This window comes from Cricetulus griseus, unplaced genomic scaffold, assembly GCF_003668045.3.
Source record: "Cricetulus griseus strain 17A/GY unplaced genomic scaffold, alternate assembly CriGri-PICRH-1.0 unplaced_scaffold_249, whole genome shotgun sequence".
Lineage (NCBI taxonomy): Eukaryota > Metazoa > Chordata > Mammalia > Rodentia > Cricetidae > Cricetulus > Cricetulus griseus.
Genome location: NW_023276974.1, coordinates 233 through 21,867, shown reverse-complemented (window position 1 = coordinate 21,867; position 21,635 = coordinate 233). Strand labels below are relative to the sequence as shown.

The window sequence follows — 21,635 nt, the reverse complement described above, 5'->3', positions numbered from 1 at the left end:
TGTTTTAATTACTTTATAAATTTCTTACCTCCTTACACCTCTCCTGTTTTATCGTTTATTGCTCAGAGAAGCAGAATCCTACTCTCAACACCTTAAGCTCTTTCCAATGCTCTTCTGTGATGCTTTGGTGTATTCTGTGGACATCTGAATGTGCACCCCCATTTGACATCTCCTACATCTAATGTTTCAACACATTTGGTCTTCTTGCATCAGACTGATCATACCAAGTCTTCACATAGCCATCACATCTACATACCATCCATTTTTATAACCTTATTACTCCATCTTAATTGTTAACAGGAACCAAACACAATGCCGGCACTGCATACCCGGCCCCTGAGAGTAAAACTTTATACAACTTTTATTATTATTATATTTTAGTTGACATAAAAACTTTTACCCTAAATTGCCCCTCTTTCTTAGTGTGTAATAATATGTACCAATTTGTTAAAATGATGACAAATAAATGTAACTCATTATGCTTGGATAAGTAAAACACACATATTTTTTCCTGTAGAAAGAAAAGCATTCTTTTTAAACATAATGTATCTTTGACTTTTATGTAAATGTCAAAGCTTCCCAAAGTATACAGAATGGCATAATTTAACAAAATTGGCTTAGAAAGAAATGGAGGCAGCACTGATGGGCACAAACTCTCCTTGGCTGCCAGTGGTTTTGAAAAACATTTTTTTCATTACCCTAACCAATAACAATTTGTAACCAGCCCTTGAATCTAAATGATCAGAGCAGCCCTGGTGGAGGGAAGTCTGGCTACAGTGTCATAACAGTAACCTAGCATCCATAGGCTGCAACTTTACAGCACAAAGCCAAGCCTGTTTGGCTAGGAGTGGGCAACTTTTCAGTCAGGGTGCAGGAATCCCATCTGCTAGCACTGGAGAGAGCTGTGACAGGCAAGTGAGCCAGTGAGTGTTAACTTTAGGGGACCATGGCTTTCCTAAGAGCAGCAAGGTTTCCAAAGGTTCACTCTTGCCCTTTAGGACTCATGAGGAAGCAAGTGCCACCCAGGCTGCATTCATGCTCTCTGCACTTACTGGGCAATGGTGAAGAGGCAACACTGAGCAACATTCCCTGGGTGGCTGAGCAACACTGATGATGCCCCTCCCTCCAGCAATCACAGGCCTGCTGCTACCAACTGAGCCCCTTCTGCCCACAGACCTGCTGGAACCTCAGCTTCCCAGAATGCAAGGCCAGAGGGCCACACTTAGATTTGGAGGCACTATTCCCTTGGCTAGTGCAGTGTGCACCCCACAGGCATCTTTCTCCCTAGGATTTGTTATCCTTGAATTCACCACTCTCAGAGGCCTATGTGGAGGAAGCTTGCACCCTGCAGGCTACTGTCACCCTGCAGGGAGGATGGGGCTGGGCATGTCCTTCTGGAAGCCAGCTCCCATGAAAGCCCAGGGACAAGCAGGCTCTGAGTGCCTGCCATTCACAGGCTTTTATGTAGCCCCAGGAGCCTCCATCAGGAGGCTGGCATCCCAGGCTAGTCTAGTGGCATGCATGGAGCCAGAGGGTACAGTCCTCCACCAGGCTGTAACTTCCCCCCTGTTTTTCAAAGGGGAGGAAGGGGTCTGTCCCTTTAGATTCTGTCCTGAGTCATAATCCTTCAAGAAAAGACAAACTGACAAACAACAAACACAGGGTTGAGACTAGGAATAAAGTGCCTATACCCAGATTCCTACATTTACCATTGGAAGTCCTCAATTGGACCCCCTATTTTACCAACAGAAGTTCTCAATTAGGCCACCTATTTTAACCTAGATTGCAGGTTTGATCCAACTCTCCATAGAATACCTGCCCTAGAAGAAAAGTTGAGGACTTCTCCTAGGTTGCCTAGGCCTGGCATTGTAGGCAAATCTGCCAAGCTCTTGGCCTGTTACCTCTATTACCTGTTTCCCTAGCATACATAAATTAGAGGAACATGAACTTAACAGAAAAATATAAAACATTTACTCAACCAACTAGTTGGAGTTGAATACCTACGAGTTCTGAGTCCTGGTAGGGTCTTGAGTTTCATGGTCAGGAAACCAAATTGTTGTGCCAGGTTCCTGGAGCCCAGAGACTAAACCAAGGTTTTGACACTCTGATGCAAAAGCAAAAGGTTTCCTTTTATTTCAAGGTGGCCAGCTAGGATCTCACTGCATGGCAATCAAGTCTGATACCAAACACCCTAAAAGAGAAGCTTTTACAGGGGCAGACCATAAGGTTGCAAGCCACAAATTACAGGGTTTCCATGGTTGCTTCAGGTCATACAAAGTACAGAGTATAGCAGTAACTATATATTTTAAGTGAGATACATTTGAGTGAAATAAGACAGGGCATGGGCTTGCAGGGTTAGAGGGTCACTGGGTACTGTCTATTATCCCCTTGGCTGCAGGATCTTTTTCTTTTCTCTTTTTCAAACAAAAACCTGAACACATTGTTTCAAAAAGAGTTCAGTTAAGTTAAAATCCTATAATCAGTTCAGCCACAATTCCAGTCACTTGGGTGTGAAGTGTAGATTTGTTACTAGCCACATCTGGGTGAATGCCTTGGTCCGCAGGTACAGGCTGGTGAGGAAGCTACCCTGCTTGTTAGCTGCCAGGGACAAGAAAGTCCTCCCCAGTTCTGAGCAGCGCCCTCCTCACCCAAGTGCCAGGGTCACTGCAGGCCGCTCAAGGGCTCCCAGGTGATGGTGGCTCCTGCACAGGGGCGGACAGAGGCTTGAGGAATCGGGGTGAGGAAAGATTTGACTGTGGCTGTAGTTGTAGTGAATGTAGCCGCGGCACTGCCTCCTTGATGAGGTTTCCTGAAAGCAGGAGCTGCTGCAGGAGCTGGTGCAGGTCGTCGTCGCTGGTGTGGGTCTCCGGCTGAGATCCACATCACTGTTGCAGAAGGCAGGACATGGCTGTGCTCTGGGGCCAACCCTGCTCGCTTGGGCTTGAGAGAGGCTGTGGGGTGCTCGGCTTGCCTGTCACCAGAGGTCCCTCAAGGCAGGGTGTCAGGATACAGGTCATAGGGCGCTGGTGCCCAAATTGAGCTCAGCCATGCAGTAGGGAGCCGCCTGGCGCTGCTTGCGCCCAAGCTCCCACAGCATGCAGCGAATGCCTCCGGGGTGAGCTGGGGCCCTGGTCTCTGCAGACACAGACGATCGCAGCATCTGCCTCCCCGGGGACCGGTTCTGTTCCACTGAGATCGCAGCCAGGACCCGCAGGGGCGGGGGGCCCGGGGCAGCACTCGGCGAGGCAGGGCCATCGTGCGCTGTGTCCAGCTTCAGCGTCTCGCCGATCTTGGCGATGAGCTGGTCCACATTGGTCAAGCTGCCCAGAGTCACAGACTGCTGCAGCAGGAGGAAGCTGTCGTCCTTGTCCTCCCCCTCTGCCTCAAAGCCGGCTTCCTTCTCAGCCCTCTGGCACGGCATGGCCCTCTGCCTGGGACCCCTCGGCTGTGGGGGCATCGCTGGCGACCTGGTTGTCTGCAGGCTTGGTGGGCGGCTGCTAGGGCAAAAGAATCACAGAGGCTGGGGCCAGGCCGGGCCTGAGATCCAGAAGCCCCTGGGCCAACAGACTTCCAACCTAGGGAGGCTGCAGGATGTTTACAACCAGCAATTAGCAAAAGAATGTTAACAGGAGTGGTGGACAGTTACCTCCCCTTCTCTGAGAGCAAGCTGTCAGGTGCCAGCCATGGCACTCCTGATATAACAGTTAAATTTTGCCTTACCTGTAGAAATTCCCTTTTCAGAGCCCAAGTTCTTAAACTTTTATTAATTTTAATTATCATTTGTCAGCTTTAATAGCCTGGGGCCTAGGTCTTGGGATATTCCCTTAAAGGCCTGGGGTATTGACATTAAAACACAGACCCTTGTCTAAAACTTGGAATTGGCCTCTGACAGATGGTAATTGTCTTGAGCCAGGGCCTTTTTTGGAAAGATTGCTTCAGATCTTTAGAACCTAACTCGTCCCAACATAGGGACCTGCTGTCATCGGTCCAATGGCCACTTTTGGCTTAGTAATGTTCTAAGAATCCCTGTGATCCCTTTGTGTGGTGCCATTTGAGTAGCTGACGCTTGAATTTGTCCCTTCATATTGTGTTCCTGATACTTCATAGAGGTCTATTCCTTTCTTCCCCCCTCCCACCAGAGTAGTATACAAGATGCTCTTTTCCTTAGAAGCTTAAATCCCAGCACTCCTGAGGCATAGGCAGGCAGAGGTGAGTTCAAGGCAAGATCACAGGTGTACTTAATTTATTTTGGCATATCTTTTGCTGTGTAATCCTCATATATGCCTAAGTAGCTAGATCTACAAGTTACCCTCTATTTAGTTTGTTCAAAGTTCAACCTGGAGTATGAATCTAAAGACACTTAAGGATGATGTCATTTGTGGAATGCAAATGTGTCTAAACTGGCTCCTCTTTGAGCTTTACATAGAGTTGGATGCATACCATCAATAAAGAGATTTTTCTTTATTAACCTCCTAAGTGTGTCAAGTGATTTCTCCCTGGAAAGGCATATTAATTCTAGGACAGCTTCATTTCCATATAGTTAGAAAAAAATGTTTCTGACACAAGCTCTCTTATGTTGACACCAGAGGCTTTGATGCCAGTCTGATGCTCTCCAGGGTACTGACCTTGGTGATCTCTATATTATACCTCCCCAGCCCTTTGACTGTCAGTGATTTTGTTTTCTAGGCACGTACCCTGGCAGGACTCAGTTCACTGGTATTTTGTCTTCATTCTCTTACTGACCCGAGTGCCCAGTTATGAATGTGCTGACCACTGTTCCTACATTTCAGTCCAATCAAAGAATTGCAGGATTCCTGGCTGGATTCTTTGATAGAATCATGCTCAGTTGTCAAGAACATCCATCATTTTGAAACTCATCTCAAGTCTGTCTTCCACCTGGATGCCTCTTGCATAGTTTTCTGACAGCACTACAGGGAAATTCCTTCACTCCCTTCCAGAAATGTCCTTTCTTAGTGCAATCTTCTACTAGACTCTTATGCACTATATCCTCTAGAAATTTAGTAGAAAGTTCTTGGGCCAAAGATGTGAGTTCTGATATCTACAGTCAAATTGTATACAATTTTTCCAGTTTTAATTTCAGTGGCAAACTTGTTGATAATTCTGGATGGTGTGTTGACTAAATGCATACCTGTTAATTATGGTCTACACATACAAGTCAGGATAAGAGTAATTATTATGGTTCAGAATACAAAAAATATTTATGTTCTGTGACCACTAGGTGGTGCCACCAATCAAGGAAAACAGTGTGGTTAGTCTTGCTGGCCATTCAAGAATCACCCACAGCTGAGTTTCTAAAGAAAGAAATTTAAAGAAACCTGAAAATGGAAAGATCTCCCATGCTCTTGGATACGCAGGATCAACATAGTAAAAATGGCAATCATGCCAAAAGCTATCTACAGATTCAATGCAATCCCCATCAAAATCCCAACACATTTCTTCACTGACCTTGAAAGAGCAATTCTCAATTTTATATGGAGGGACAAAAGACCCAGGAGAGCCAAAACAACCCTGTACAATAGAGGATCTTCTGGAGGCATCACCATCCCTAACTTTAAGCTCAATTACAGAGCTATAGTCCTGAAAACAGCTTGGTATGGCACAAAAATAGACTGGTAGACCAATGGAATTGAGTTGATAACCCTGAAATTTACCCACACACCTATGAACACCTGATTTTTGACAAACAATCCAAATATATACGCTGGAACAAAGAGAACATCTTCAACAACTGGTGTTGGCATAACTGGATGCAAACAGGTAGAAGATTACAGATAGACCCAAGCCTTTCACCCTGCACAAAACTTCAGTCAAAATGGATCAAAGACCTCATAAACCCAGCCACACTAAACCTACTAGAAGATAAAGTGGGAAATACCCTTGAATTAATTGGTACAGGAGACTGCTTTCTGAACTTAACACCAGTAGCAGACACACTAAGATCAACAATTAATAAATGGGATCTCCAGAAACTGAGAAGCTTCAGTAAGGCAAAGGACACAGTTAGCAAGACAAAACGACAGCCCACAGACTGGGAAAAGATATTCACCACCCCACATCTGACAGAGGGCTGATCTCCAAAATATGCAAAGAACTCAAGAAGCTATTGTCAAAAACACCAAACAATTCAATTAAAAAATGGGGTACAGAACTAAATACACAATTCTCAATAGAGGAATCTAAAATGGCTGAAAGACACATAAGAAAGTGTTGAACATCCTTAGCCATCAGGGAAATGCAAATTAAAACAACTCTGAGATACCATCTTACTCCTGTCAGAATGGCTAAAATCAAAAATACCAATGATAGTTTATGCTGGAGAGGATGCAGAGAAAGAGGAACACTCCTCCACTGCTGGTGGGAGTGTGAACTTGTGCAGCCACTTTGGAAATCTGTGGCATCTCCTCAAGAAACTGGGAATGAGTCTACCACAAGATCCAGCAGCAAATTCCACTCTTAGGCATATACCCAAAAGAAGCACATTCATATAACAGGAGATCTGTTCAACCATGTTCATAGCAGCATTATTTGTAATAGCCAGAACTGGAAGCAGCCTAGATGCCCCTCAACCGAAGAATGGATAGAGAAAATGTGGTATATTTACACAATGGTGTACTACTCAGCAGAAAACAAAAACAATGGAATCTTGAAATTTGCAGGAAAATGGATGGATCTGGAAGAAACCATTCTGAGTGAGGTAAACCAATCACAAAAAGACAAACATGATATGTATTTACTCAAATGTTGACCTACTTAATGATACAGAGTAGTGACCGTGCTTATCAGAGCTGCTTTTAATGATATTTCTCAGAATGGTTTCCTTCTAGATGATGATTGACAAGATATTTTTTTTTAAAAAATGGTGCCAGGTTCCTCAAGGGTAACAGAACTGTGCTGTTTTTCTGGGATTTTGGTTTTTACTTTTTTTTTTAATGGAGAGTGCTGGATTTTTTTTAATGGAGAGTGTACAATTTTGTTTAAATGACTGCAGATCCTGGAAAAGCTATTGCTGCTATTGGTGCATAACATACTACCATTATTGATTACATATATATATATATATATATATATATATATATATATTGAATTTTTGGAAAATTTAGCTGTGCTGTCATCTTTGGAAAAAAGTATCCCAGTTTCCCCTGTTCAGTTGGCATTGTACAAAAATTAACAGCCATGTTGTTCTAGAAATGTTAAACTTAATTTTTTCCCATTTATACAAGGGTAATGCACTGTATTAAATATGTAAGGTCTTAAAAAAAAGGGATTTTGAGAGCCCATCCCATATGAAGGATGCTCTCTTGACCTTGACACATGGGGAAGGGCCAAGGCATGGACCATGATGATGTGGTAGACTTTGGGGAGCCATTTTGAGGGCCTTACCCTGCCTGGAGAGTGGAGTGGGGATGGCTAGGGGCAGGTGGGATGTTGGGGGTGGGGGGAAAAGGGAGAAGGGATTGACATCTGAAGCAAGCTTGTTCCTAATTTGAACAAATAAAATAAAATAAAAATTAAAAAATTCATACCTCCTTACAACTCTCCTGTTTTATTGTTTATTGCTCAGAGAAGCAGAATCCTCTCTCAACACCTTAAGCTCTTTCCAATGCTCTTCTGTGATGCTGTGGTGTATTCTGTGGACATCTGAATGTGCACCCCCATTTGACATCTCCTACATCTAATGTTTTAACACATTTGGTCTTCTTGCATCAGACAGATCATATCAAGTCTTCACATAGCCATCACATCTACATACCATCCAGTTTTTAACCTTATTTCTCCATCTTAATTGTTAGCAGGAAACACACACAGGGCAGGCACTGCATTCCCGGCCCCTGACAGTAAAACTTAGTACAACTTTTATATATTATTATATTTTAGTTGATATAAAAACCTTTACCCTAAATCCCTGCTTTTTTTAGTTAATAATAATATGTACCAATTTTTTAAAATGATGACAAAAACATGTAACTCCTTATGTTTGGATGACTAAAACACATATATTTTTTCCTATGGAAGGAAAAGCATTATTTTTAAACATAACATATCTTTGACTTTTATGTAAATGTCAAAGCTTCCCAAAGTGTACAGAATGGCATAATTTAATATAATTGGCTTACGAAGAAATGGAGGCAGCACTGATGGGCACAAACTGTCCTTGGCTGCCAGTGGTTTTGAAAAACATTTTTCATTACCCTAACCAATAACACTTTGTAACCAGCCCTTGAATCTGAATGACCTGAGCAGCCCTGGTGGAGGGAAGTCTGGCTACAGTGTCATAACAGTAACCTAGCATCCATAGGCTGTAACTTTACAGCACAAAGCCAAGCCTGTTTGGCTAGGAGTGGGCAACTTTTCAGTCAGGGTGCAGGAATCCCATTGGCTAGCACTGGAGAGAGCTGTGACAGACAAGTGAGCCAGTGAGAGTTAAATTTAGGGGGACCATGGCTTTCCTAAGAGCAGCAAGGTTTCCAAAGGTTCACTCATGCCCTTTAGGCCTCATGAGACAGCAAGTGCCACCCAGGCTGCATTCACGCTCTCTGCACTTACTGGGCAATGGTGAAGAGGCAACACAGAGCAACATTCCCTGGGTGGCTGAGCAACACTGATGATTCCCCTCCCTCCAGCAATCACAGGCCTGCTGCTGCCATTTGAGCCCCTTCTGCCCACAGACCTGTTGGGACCTCAGCTTCCCAGGAATGCAGGGCCAGAGGGGCACACTTAGATTTGGAGGCACCCACCCTTTGGCTAGCCAGTGTGCACCCCACAGGAATCTTTCTGCCTAGGATTTGTCATCCTTGAACCCACCACTGACAGAGGCCTATGTGGAGGATGCTTGCTCCCAGAAGGCATGCTGTAGGCCACTGTCACCCTGCAGGGATGATGGGGCAGGGGAAGTCCTTCTGGAAGCCAGCTCCTACCCAAGCCCTGGACCAGCAGGCTCTGTGTGCCTACCAGGCTTATATGTAGCCCCAGGAGCCTCCATCAGGAGGATGGCAGCCCAGGCTGGTCTAGGGGCATGCAAGGAGCCAGAGGGTACAATCCTCCACCAGACTGTAACTTCCCCCCTGATTTTCAAAGGGAAAGATAGGGTCTGTCCCTTTAAATTCTGTCCTGAGTCATAATCCTTCAAGAAAAGACAAACTGACAAACAACAAACACAGGGCTGAGACTAGGAATAAAGTGCCTATACCTAGATTCCTACATTTACCAATGGAAGTCCACAATTGGACCCCCTATTTAACCAATGGAAGTTCTCAATTAGACCACCTATTTTAACCTAGATTGCAGGTTTGATCCAACTCTTCATAGAATACCTGCCCTAGAAGGGATGTTGAGGACTTCTCCTAGGTTGCCCAGGCCAAGCTATTGGCCTGTTTCCCTAGCATACATAAGTTAGAGGAACATGAACTTAACCGACAAACATAAAACATTTACTCCACCAACAAGTTGTGTTGAAAAACTACGAGTTCTGAGTCCTGGGAGGGTTTTGAGTTTCTTGGTCAGGAAAACAAAATGTTGTGCCAGGTTCCTGGAGCCCAGAGACTAACCCAAGGTTTTGACACTCTGATGCAAAAGCAAAAGGTTTCTTTTTATTTCAAGCAGGCCTGCTAGGATCTCACTGCAGGGGGGGCAATTGACATACCAACCACCCAAAAAAAGAGGAATTTACAGGGGCAGACCATAAAGTTGATAGCCACAAATTACAGGGTTTCCATGGTTACTTCAGGTTACACAAAATACAGAGTATAGCGGTGACTATATATTTTAAGTGAGATACATTTGAGTGAAGTAAGTAAGACAGGGCATGGGCTTGCTGGGTTAGAGGGTCATTGGGTACTGTCAATTAGCCCCTTGGATGCAGGATCATTTTTTTTTCTCTTTTTATAGCAAAAACCTGAACACATCTATTCAAAAACAGTTCAGTTAAGTTAAAATCCTATAATCAGTTCAGCCCCAATTCCAGTCACTTGGGTGCGAAGTGTAGATTTGTTACTAGCCACATCTGGGTGAATCCCTTGGTCCGCAGGTACAGGCTGGTGAGGAAGCTACCCTGCTTGTTAGCTGCCAGGGACAAGAAAGTCCTCCCCAGTTCTGAGCAGCGCCCTCCTCACCCAAGTGCCAGGGTCACTGCAGGCCGCTCAAGGGCTCCCAGGTGATGGTGGCTCCTGCACAGGGGCGGACAGAGGCTTGAGGAATCGGGGTGAGGAAAGATTTGCCTGTAGCTGTAGTTGTAGTGAATGTAGCCGCTGCACTGCCTCCTTGATGAGGTTTCCCAAAAGCAGGAGGTGCTGCAGGAGCTGGTGCGGGTTGTCATCGCTGGTGTGGGTCCCAGGCTGAGATCCAAGACAGTGGGACATGGCTGTGCTCTAGGGCCAACCCCGCCCGCACTGGCCTGAGAGAGGATGCAGGGTGCTCTGCTTGCCTGTCACCAGAGGTCCCTCAAGGCCAGGTTGCTGGGACGCAGGGAATAGGGCACTGGCGCCCACGGTGAGCTCCGCCATGCAGTAGGGAGCAGCCAGGCTCCACACGTGCCCGTGCTCCCACAGCATGCAGCGAATGGCTCCGGGGTGAGCTGGGGCTCTGGCCAGGGACCGGTTCTGTTCCACTGAGACAGCCATGACCAGCAGTGGCCCTTGGTATGGGGACCCCCTGGGAGGCTGCTTTCTTCTCTTATCTAGGGTTGATCAGCAGTACACCTGGGGAGCTACTGGCTGCCTACAGCCAGGTGATATTTCCTATTTTCCCTCTTGCCAACAAGGCCTGTTTACAAATATGCAGATTATCTGCATAGGGCAAGGGGCTTAAGAGCTTGGAATTTGAACTGAGTTACTTCCTCGGAACTTCCAATGCTATAGAAGTCAACAACCCCCTACATAAAATTGGCATTTTTCTTTCAAGAGTGACCAGCTGTTTTGCCTTTATTAATCTTCATATCCCTTGCTGGAACCTGTAAGAAGTAGTAGCACTGGATGCTACATAGTGGAGGTGCTCACCAAGATTAAGAAAGAAGGGAATACACACTGACGGATCACCAGTGGATTTGCTGGCCAGCGCCAAGGTCAAGGTAGCCTTGGGAGTATTGATATGTGTAAGAACCATACACCTGGATGACCATGCCCCCTAATGTCGGAGCACACACCTGCCATGCATTGGGACCTGTGTGAGGACTCTGCTCAGGTGCAAAACCCCAGTGCGCATATGCAAAATCCCCTTTAAAAGGTCCTGCCTCCCATCTCTCCTCCCTTCTTTTGGCTCCTCTCGGGTTAGCTGACAACTCAGCCCCATCGCTCCCCGCATTTCTGGTAAATAAACTTCATGTGGGTTGTTCATCCATTGTTCCTTTCTTTATATCATCATCTGCAGCTTAAACAAAAGAATAGCAATATGGCTGCCTCAACTCCTGAGAGAGTTAGGTTGGTAAGGTAATGTAAGTGTGCCACAGCTCTAGTCGGAGCTGGATTGTAAATAGAGAAGCACTGTCTCAAAAAGAAATTTAAAAAGGAGAATATAGAAAAATAGAAAAATTTAGCAATAGGAAATAAAAATGTCATGCATGGGTTTATTGGGATTTGTTTAGATATCAGACCAACAGTAACTTCAGTTAAAAATGTTATTCCTTTAGAGAGAGCATGGCATGGGGAGGAGGAAATACACAGAGGCTTCTAGAGATTGCTTTGGACATGGTCAGGAAGGGCACTGAGTCAGAGACAGTACCAACAGAAGAGAAAATAGAGAACTGGGTTTGTGCCCCAGATGCAGGAGAGGGAAGCAGCCACAGATAATTTACAGTGGGTCAGAGTGGAGAAGGTTAGGGTAAGGTCAATGTCAGAACTTAGATAACTTGCAGCCTTGGGAGATGTAGCTGTGGCTGAGACCAGTCACATGTATAAAAACGCTATTGATACAGCCAGTCAGAAACTCTTTTAAGGCCTTATGGAAAAGAAAAGAAAGACAACATAGGTAAATTTGGATCTGTTCGAATATTGGATGCTCATAATTCATGAATTGACTGTAACTGCTGTGTTACCAGAGATTTCAATTAGGGATTTTTCAGTTCAACAAACTGATCATAACCTAGGCAAAAGGAGAAATGTGAGATGTATGCAAGTTGTGAATGTTCGGTGTGGCCACACATGAATGTTTGATAAATGTAGGATTGTGAATACATGAATGCTGACAAATGGAAGTGCTTATTTACTTGGATATAGTTTGTCTCAGACATAGTAAATTAGCTACCAAAATTGCTTTAATTATAGTCAATAAGAACATCCAGTTGGTCACTCAATGTCTTAACAGGAGATGTTGATTTGAATCCTCAAGATTCACTTGGTGGAAAAATAACAGGAGCCCATAGAATTGATTGAGGGGCAAGGGAAATCTATGGATGATTATATGGAATTTGGCAGATGAGAAGATACAGAAATCCTCCTAAATTTTTATAGTTGTAAAGAAAAATCTAGAAAGTAAATGTTGATACATGATTTTTGAGAAAAAGCCACTCAGGAGACAGCTGCCTGTTAAAACCATTAATTGATTTCAAGGAAAATTGATAATCAGTTTCCAAATCTTGGGCTGTTGCAATTTATGCTAATGCATCCTTTCAGATTCCCAAAATAGTAAGGAGCAGTCCCATGAAAATACTATGTCATTTTTTACTAATGGTTCTTCTGATAGAACAGCAGCTCCTGTTGTTACTAGTAAAAATATGCAGGAGAGACGGCCCCAACCACAGCTCAGAGAATGAAGTTATGTGCTGTTGCAATGGTCTCTCAGCATCTAATAATATGATTCATTTAATATGATTCATTTAATCTATGTACTAAGAATCATTTTGTTTTTACGACTCTTTAAATTGTGGAGACAATTCTATATAGAGAGACTATTACGATCAGGTTAAAAATGTTATTTGGGCTCTCTTCTCCAGGTCCTTATAGAGCGACATGATGGAGGAATCTGGATCGGAGACAATCATGTCGGCACCGACTGGTCAGAAGGTTGGCGTGGGCAGCCTCTCTGGGCAAGGTGATGGCGGCAGTGGGTCCTGGACCACAGGCATGGCTGCAGTTGCAGGTAGGGACAGCTCTGGCAGGGACACCACCAGGGGAGCTGACAGCGATGGCGAGATGAGTTCCATGGAGCTTCTGCAGTTCCAACAGCAACAGGCTCTCCAGGTGCCCAGGCAGTTCCTGCTGCAGCAAGCCTCCAATCTGAACTCCCCAGGGAACAAGGACAGCAAACAGTCGGCCTCTGCAGTGCAGGTGCCTATGTCTGAGGCCATGATGTCACAGCACATGCTCACCCCTCAGCAGATGCAGCAGAACCTGTCACCCCCTCAGCTGCAGGCCTTGCTGCAGCAGCAACAAGCTCTCATGCCCCAGCAGCTGCAGGAATATTACAAGCAGCAGCAACAACAGCTCCACCTGCAGATCCTCACCCAGCAGCAGGCTGGGAAACAGCAGCCCAGAGAGGCTCTGGGGAACACACAGCTGGCCTTCCAGCAGCAGCTCCTGCAGATGCAACAGTTGCAGCAACAGCACTTGCTCAACCTGCAGAGGCAGGGGCTGGTCGACCTGCAGCCCAGCCAAGCCTCCTGGCCCCTCCAGGCCCTCCCGCAAGCAGCTGCGTGCCCAACAGACCTGCCTCAGCTGTGGAAAGGCCAGGGTGCCCCAGGGCAGCCTGCTGAGGACAGTTTCAGGCAGGAGGGGCTGGACCTCGCCAGCACAGCTGCCACTGCTACTTGGTTCGCCAGCGCCCCCAAGGTCTCCCCACCCCTCTGCCACCACCCCTTACCCAATAGACAGCCCACTGTGCTAACACCTCGGAGAGACAGCTCCTCCCATGAGGAAACCCCCAGTTCCCACCCCCTTTATGGACAAGGGGAATGCAACTGGCCAGGCGGTGAGACTCTGTGTGAAGACTTGGGCCAGTTTATCAAACACCTCAACACAGAACATGCTTTGGATGATCAGAGCACGGCCCAATTCCAAGAACAGATGCAGGTGGTCCAGCAGCTGGAGATCCAGCTCACCAAGGAGAATGAGGGGTTCCAGGCAATGAAGGCACATGTGCACATGGGGCCTTCAGAGCCCAAGCCCTTCTGCCAGCCAGTGACCGTCTCTTCAGACCCATTCCCAGATGGCCTCGTGCATCCCCCAGCTCCAGCTGCTGCCCCTGTCACAAGCTTGCAACCCCCTGGTCTGGGCTCTACCTCTTTGCGTAGTGGGGGCCCTGCCTGCAGGAGAAGCAGCCACGAATTCGGCTCCCCCATCTATTCAGAGCTTCCCAAGTATCATGATTACTTCAAGAATGTTGCTGTCAGGCCCCCCTTCACCTATGCCTCCCTTATCTGCCAGGCCATTCTAGAATCTCCAGATAGGCAACTGACTCTGAAAGAGATCTGTAACTGGATCACCAGGATGTTTGCCTTCTTCCGAGGAAAAACTGACAACTGGAAGAAAGTTGTGAGCCAAAATCTCAGATTGCATGAGTGCTTCGTCAAAGTGGAGACTGTCAAGGGGGCTGTGTGGACCGTGGAGGAGCAGAAATATCAGAAACGGAGATCATCAAGGATGACAGAGAGTGATGATCTCGGGCCTCAGTTTTGGCCCCTTAACACCAGCTATCAGGCTGCCCTGGCAGAGAGCAACTTCCCCTTCCTCAACAGTCCTGACATGCTGAACCCTGGCTCAGCCAGCAGCCTTCTGCCCCTCAGCCAGGATGACATGGGTGCCCCTGGGGAGCCCCTGCCCTGCAGAGGGAGCAGCAGCCCCCCTCGCCTCTCCCCTCCTCAGTAAAGCCACCAGGTGCAAGTGAAAGAGGAGCCTGCTGAGGCAGAGGAAGACAGGCAGCCTTGGCCTCCCCTGGGTGCCCCCAACCCCAGCACTGTGGGACCTCGGGAAGACAGGGACCTGGAGGAGGACCTGCCAGGAGAAGACATGTCCTAAGGGCTGGGTGGGCAGGTGGGGCTGGCAACGACCCTGCCACCCAGTCCAGACCACAGCCCACCCACCCCACTCTACAGCCTCTCCAACCTCAAGGCACTTCCGGGACTCAGATCTAGTCTAGCATCACGCCTCTCAGGTTCCAGACCTGGCCTGAGAAGCAACTAACACCTATTCCTTCCCCCACTTTCATAGTGCTTGAGATAAATATAGGAGATTCCGGATACCTGGCCTGAGAGCAATTAACTTTCATTCCTCCCCCACCTCCTTTTTCTCTGCTTCTTCCTTTCTTTTTAAAAAGCCCCTTGGTTTCAATAAAGTTGGGTCTTGACAAAACCTGCTTGGTCCTGTTCTTTCTTTCCTGCCCATCATTTTCAGGCGTGATCCACCTCGGCCACACGAATTACCGGAGCCCCGTGGGCCGGGGCACTTTCACCCCCTCATCAACTGTCCCCTGTTAAACAGATGACCAAAGACCTTTCTTATGCTGAAGCAAAAAACAAATCTTAAAAAAAAATGTTATTTGCACAATTTCAATATGCTGTTCACCTAAAAAATTCAACGTTTTATCGGTCACATTGAGAGCTGTTCTGGCCTTTCCCCTATCTACTGGCTAAAGGCATCAAGTTAACAGGTTGATTAATGAAAATAGTAGATTTGAATCAGGTACAAAGAGCTCTACAGCCTAATAATTTTCATCATTTAAACTAAAGTCTAAATATACAATTTGGCTTAGCTAGAGATTCTGTTCCTCAAAATTGCCAAACAATGAGGTGTACCCACAATATTTATCTGTAACTAATTTAGTAATGAACCCAGATGTCCTAGAAGCAATGGGGTCATAACTCCTGTGCAGGGTATGCTTAAAGAGCAGGCTATTGCCCAGGAAAAGGGATTGGGAAGAATTTAAAGGGCGACCCCTGCCTGTGTCAGACAGACCCCCTGGTACAGAGAGCCCCTGGAGACAGGAGAGGATTGGGACATTTAAATGGGACCCATTGTACCGCAGCTTCCTAAAGCTCCAACTCTTATCACCTGGAAAAATGATGAATCTGTTTGGTAGAACAATGGCCCTTATCTGAAATAAAATTGGAGGCTTCTCATGTCCTGGTTCAGGAGCAACACAATGCAGGTCACATTGTCCCTTCAACTTATCCCTGGAATACCCCAATATTTGTTGTTAAGAAAAAATGAGGTAATTGAGGCTGTTACAAGACTTGAGACAGGTCAATAATACCATGATTCCCATGGATACCACTCAGCCAGGGATGCCAGGCCCTGTGGCCATCCCAAAAAATTGTCATTTACTTGTGATGGATTTAAAGGATTGTATTTTCAATATTCCTCTGCACCCTGCTGATTGTCAGCATTTTGTGTTCAATGTTCCATCTCTTAATTTAATAGAGTCTTACAAGAGGGTATCAATGGGTATATTTGCCTCTAGGCATGACTAATAACCCTACCATGTGTCAACTTTCAATCAGTTTTGTCAGGATTTTGTAATTACCCCCAAAACTGGCATTCCTTACAACCATCAAGGACAGGCTATTGTGGAACAGGTCCATCACACTTTAAAAGCTTATTTGGTTAAATAAGGGGGACCTTGAGGGTCCCCTTGGCTTGCCTCACCCTACTTATATTTTAAATTTTTTAATAGTGGGTAATTCTAATAATTCTGCATCAATTCATCATTGGCCATCCTCTGTGCAGAAAAAGCCTCTGGATAAATGAATAGATCTTCCCTGGATTCTTTGGAGAGGGCCAGTTCCGGTTTTGGTGTGGGCTCTTGTGTCTATTTGCATTTTTCCAGAGAATGGTGAATCTCCAATCTGGGTTCCAGAGTGTCATGTATACCTGGTTCCTTCTGATTTGATTCAGCTTTCTAATGAGCCATTGGATGCTAATGAGAAATCTATCAGCCTTGGTGCTGATGGATTCTCAAAAACAGGTTTGACCAGTTATGGTCTGCTCCAACCTTAATCAGGGAAAGGCAGCCGGGAATAAGAATTTAAAGGAACAAATTTCCTAATCATTGGCCATGTCTGCTTAGTAAAGATGGAAGCCAAGCCAACCTTTTCCCACATGTTCCTCTGCTGGCCTTATGCCTGCTTAAAATACAGTCTTTTTGGCTGCCAAAGGTGTTAATTTAAGTTACAAGGTGTGCTCCTACACTCTTTGATATGCTAAGTAACCCTCACTCTGGAGAAATTTTTAACTGTTTCCTCCAAAAATGCCACTTGGAGAAGCTGCAGAGATGATGGGATTGCAGCCTCGGTTTTCATGGTACAAGACACCACAGTGGGACTCCCTGGAGAAGACGAGCTATTCCTTACTGACACGGGAGAGATCTTGACATCCTGACTTACAATGTGGCTGCAATTGGAACCACCAGGCAGTTTCTGGCTTAGCTGCCCCTCAGGCACTTAACACAGCAAGCATACTAAGTAGTTCTCAGGAGACGTTCCTTCTGCTTTAAGATCCTAAAAATTATATTTATTCTCTAGTCTAAATGGGCACTTTAGATTTTAATTGGGTAACTTTTCTAGATTTCTCAATTGGCTACTCAAAATTATTTAGGCTTGTGAGATCAGGGTGCCTCCTCTTTAGGAAGACTCTGTCTTTTGGAACTCATACTAAAGGTCACTTCAGGTATGAAAAGGGATCCCTAGACCACAGGATTAAAATCTGGGCAGCTTCTTTTAGCCTTGTCTGTTTTGAGGCACAAAAAAACCCCAGCAAGTCAAAAGCCACTTGTGGAGAGAGTAAATCATGCTTTCTTGCAGCAAGATACCCCTCAACGAAGGTCTAGCTGAGTCTTCAGGACAAATGAGTTATCAATGATGGGTTATTTTCAAGGAAAATCTGTTTACCTAAAACAGAGGGTCTGCAGGGCTTGGGCAGGCTTTTCTATGATGGGCATGATAGATGTTGAAGTCCTGAAATACTAAGACAGACACTAATTTTTATTTTTATATGTGTAAGGGATAACCTGTAGGGGACCTCTGGGAGTCTGCTTTTCTTCACTTATCTAGAGTTGATCTGCAGTACTCTGGGGGTGCTGACTGCCACACAGCTAGGTGCTATTTCCTTATTTTCCCTACTGACAACAAGGCATGTTTACAAATAATGCAGATTATCTGCAAGGTTCCAGGGGCTTAAGAGCTTGGACTTTGATCTGATTTATTTCTTAGGGTGCTGCTGATGGTGTAGAAGTTAACTCCCCTGTAAACAAAATTGTCATTCTTCTTTCAAGAGTGATTGGCTGTTTTGTCTTTATTAATCCACAGATCCCTCCCTCTATCTAACCTGTAAGAAGTAGTATTGCTGGACCCAAACCTTGGCCTCTGAGCTTTGTTGAGTGTGGATTCCCTGTGGAAAGGGAGGCTCTGCCTTCCTGGCAAGGGAGACGATGAGCTGGTAATATCACTGTCCAGTGATACAGGCTTTGCTTTTGTTGAGCAGTGGGAAGACAGATTGGAAAACTGAAGGTCTGGATTCTAGAAGTTCTGGATGTTACACTCCACTTTCAGGTTTGTCTTACAAATGTCACAGATAGTTTAGAAACTGTTAGAAAGGAGGGCATGGGAATCATCCCTCAGCAATACATGATTAGAGTGTTTTCAACACTGACAGCTACTGACAGCTACCATCATGTGATTCAGGTGAAGTTCAGTTCCAGGGCACAAAAGGATTCTCTGCAATGTAGAGGTATTTCAGGTTAGCATAGTATTTTGCAGGTGAATAGGGAAGATGCCACATCTTGTGACATCATTCATTCAACAGGAAGCAGGCATTAAATTATACTATACATTGTGTTTTGATTGGGCATCACTGTGGCTGGATTTGCCTGAAACCACAACGGGGAAATGAGGGGCTGTAGAGTCATAGAAGGCTCTGTAGGAGATGGTTACATTTTCTGAAAGGGCCCCAGAGCATGGGGCCTCTCTGGAAGAAATATTAGTTGCTGGAGGGTCAGAAAATTAACAGTTTAGCGGTCACTTTTTTGTTGGAATTGTAACATTTTAGTATGCCGCGGGTCATTACACAAGGTTCACACTCTGAATTCCCAATTGTAGTCCTAAGCCTATCCTGCCAGGGCTGCTCATCTGTGCAATGTATCCCAGCTGAAGTTCAGGTCCAGCCTCTAACAGAAGTTTCTGATTCAAGGGTCATCATCCTGGGGGAGATGTTCTATTCCCAGGGACAATCAAGGTGAAGTTTCTTCACATGTCTAGAGGACAGCATTGCTCTTGTTCTCTGTTTTTGTATTGGCCAGTGGATGTCATGTAGTTCTAGGTCTGTGTCTGGGTATTTGGACTGAGAGACAACACTGAGCTCTGGTCATAAGATACAGCCTTGGGTGGAGTGAGGTTCATGGCTAAGCAGTTTTTACATGTCTAAACGTTTTTTTCATACCTAATGACATGATCATCTGTTTTTTATTTTTCAGTTTGTTTATATTACCAATTTTACTATGTAGATACATCCCTGCATCTCAGGGATGAAGCCTACTTTATCAGGGTGGAAGGATATCTTTCATGTGTTCTTGGATTTGTTTTGCCAGTTTGTTGTTTTTGTTTGCTTTTTTCTTTTTTTCCCGAGACTGGGTTTCTCTGTATTGCTTTGGAGGTTGTCTTGGAACTTTTAGACCAGGCTGGCCTTGACCTCACAGAGATCCACCTGCTTCTGCCTCTCCACTGATGGGATTAAAAGCATGCCACAGGTTTTCCAGTATTTTATTGTGTAGTTTTTCATCAATGTTCATGAGGGAGATAGGTCTTTAATTCTCCTTCTTAGTTGAGATAATGTGTGGTTTGGGTATCATGGTAACTACAGCCTCATAAAAAGAATTTGGCAAAGATCCTTTTGTTTCTATTGTGTGGAACAATTTGAGGATTATTGGCATTAGCTCTTCTTTGAAATTCTGGTAGAAATCCAGACTGAATCCATTTGGCAGTGGGATTTCTTCATTTGGGAGACTTTTAAGGACTTGTTCTATTTCTTTAGGGACTATAGGACTATTTAAATTGTTTATCTAGTCTTGATTTAAGTTGTATATGTGGTACCTATCAAGATAGTTGTCCATTTCTTTTATATTTTCTTATTTTGTGGAGTACAGGTTTTTGAAGTATGGCCTAAATATTGCCTGGATTTCCTCAGTATCTGTTGCTATATCCCCCCTCCCTGTTTATTCCTAATTTTGTTAATTTGGATATTTTCGCCCTGCCTTTTAGTTGGTTTGGATATCTTGTTGGTTTCACTGATTGTTGGTATTGTTCTTTGTTTCCACTTTAATGATTTCAGTCAGGAGTTTGATTATTTCCTGCTGTGTAATACTCATGGATGAGTTTGTTTCTTTTTGTTTTTTAATGATAGAGATTTTCGTTGTGCTGTTATGTTACTAGTGTGAGATTTCTACAAATTCTTCATAAGTACTTAGTGGTTTGAACTTTCTTAGCACTGCTTTCACAGTTTCACTTAAGTGTGGATATAGTATGCATTCATTGTCATTAAATTTTAGGAAGTCTTTAATTTTTATCTTTATTTCTTCTTTGACCCAGTGATAATTCAGTTGAGATTTGTTCATTTTCCAAGAGTTTGTAGGCTTTCTGTTGTTTATGCTGTGATCTGTTAAGATTAATGAGATTATTCCAAATTTTGTATCTTTTGGAAATTGCTTTCTGTCCAATATTTGGATATTTTTAGAAAAGATTCCATGATGTGCTGAGAAGAAGGTATATTCTTTCTTTTTTGTTGTTTTTGGTGAACTTGTCTGTAGATATTCATTATATTTGTTTGAGTCATATCACTTATTATTTCCCTTATTTCTCTTTTAGTTTCTGTCTAGCAGAGCTGTCCACTGGTGAGAGTGAGGTGTTGAAGTTTCCCACTACTAATATGTGGGGTTTGATATGTGATTTAACCTTTAGTAATGTTTCTTTTCCAAATGTGTGTGCCCTTGTATTTGGTATAAATGTTAAGAATTGAGAATTCATTATGATGGACTTTTCCTTTGAATATGAAATGTCCTCCATCTTTGTAATTAGTTTGAGACATATTGTGTTAGGGTAGCTACACTGGCTTGCTTCTCAGCTGCATTTGATGGGAAATACTTTTTCTGACTCTTTATTTTGAAGGAATGTCTGTCTTTCAAGTTCATGCGTGTTTCCTATATACTGCAGAAGAATGGATCCTGTTTTCGTATTCACTCAGGTTTTTTTTTGTCTTTTAATTGGTGAATATATAATAAAAGATATTAATCCCAAGTGATTGTTAAATCTTGTTTTTTTTTGTTGTTCTTGTGGTGATGTGATGTTGTGTGTGTGTGTGTGTGTGTGTGTGTGTGTGTGTGTGTGTGTGTGTGTGTGTTTCCTTTTTCTGTTTTGGTGTTGTGAGATTATGTATTGCCTGCATTTTTGTGAGTACAGCTAATTTACTTTGGTTAGAATTCTCCTTCTAGTACTTTCTGTAGGGCTGGGTTGTAAGTATTTTTTAAATCTGGTTTTGTCATGAAATATCTTATTATTTCTTTCTATGGTCATCTAAAGTTTTGCTGTGTGTAGCAGAAGAGATCTTCTGGGTGAACTGGTGGCAGTGGGGTTGGGGGTAAGATGGAAAACTGTGCCATCTGGTTGGCATGCCAGTACACCAGCAGCCAGTGTACAACCTGTTCCA

At 44.5% G+C, this 21,635-nt stretch overlaps 1 protein-coding gene and 1 pseudogene across 1 annotated transcript; one reads left to right on the top strand and one right to left on the bottom strand.

Moving 5' to 3' along the window:
* Nucleotides 1–2,549: 2,549 nt before the first annotated feature.
* Nucleotides 2,550–3,434, bottom strand: LOC113838956 (annotated as a pseudogene).
* Nucleotides 3,435–12,959: 9,525 nt separating this feature from the next.
* On the top strand, nucleotides 12,960–14,963 carry LOC100763161 (forkhead box protein P4-like). The gene is given in 1 exon segment (XM_035453790.1): nucleotides 12,960–14,963. A coding segment is annotated over 1 exon segment (2,004 nt).
* Nucleotides 14,964–21,635: the final 6,672 nt, after the last annotated feature.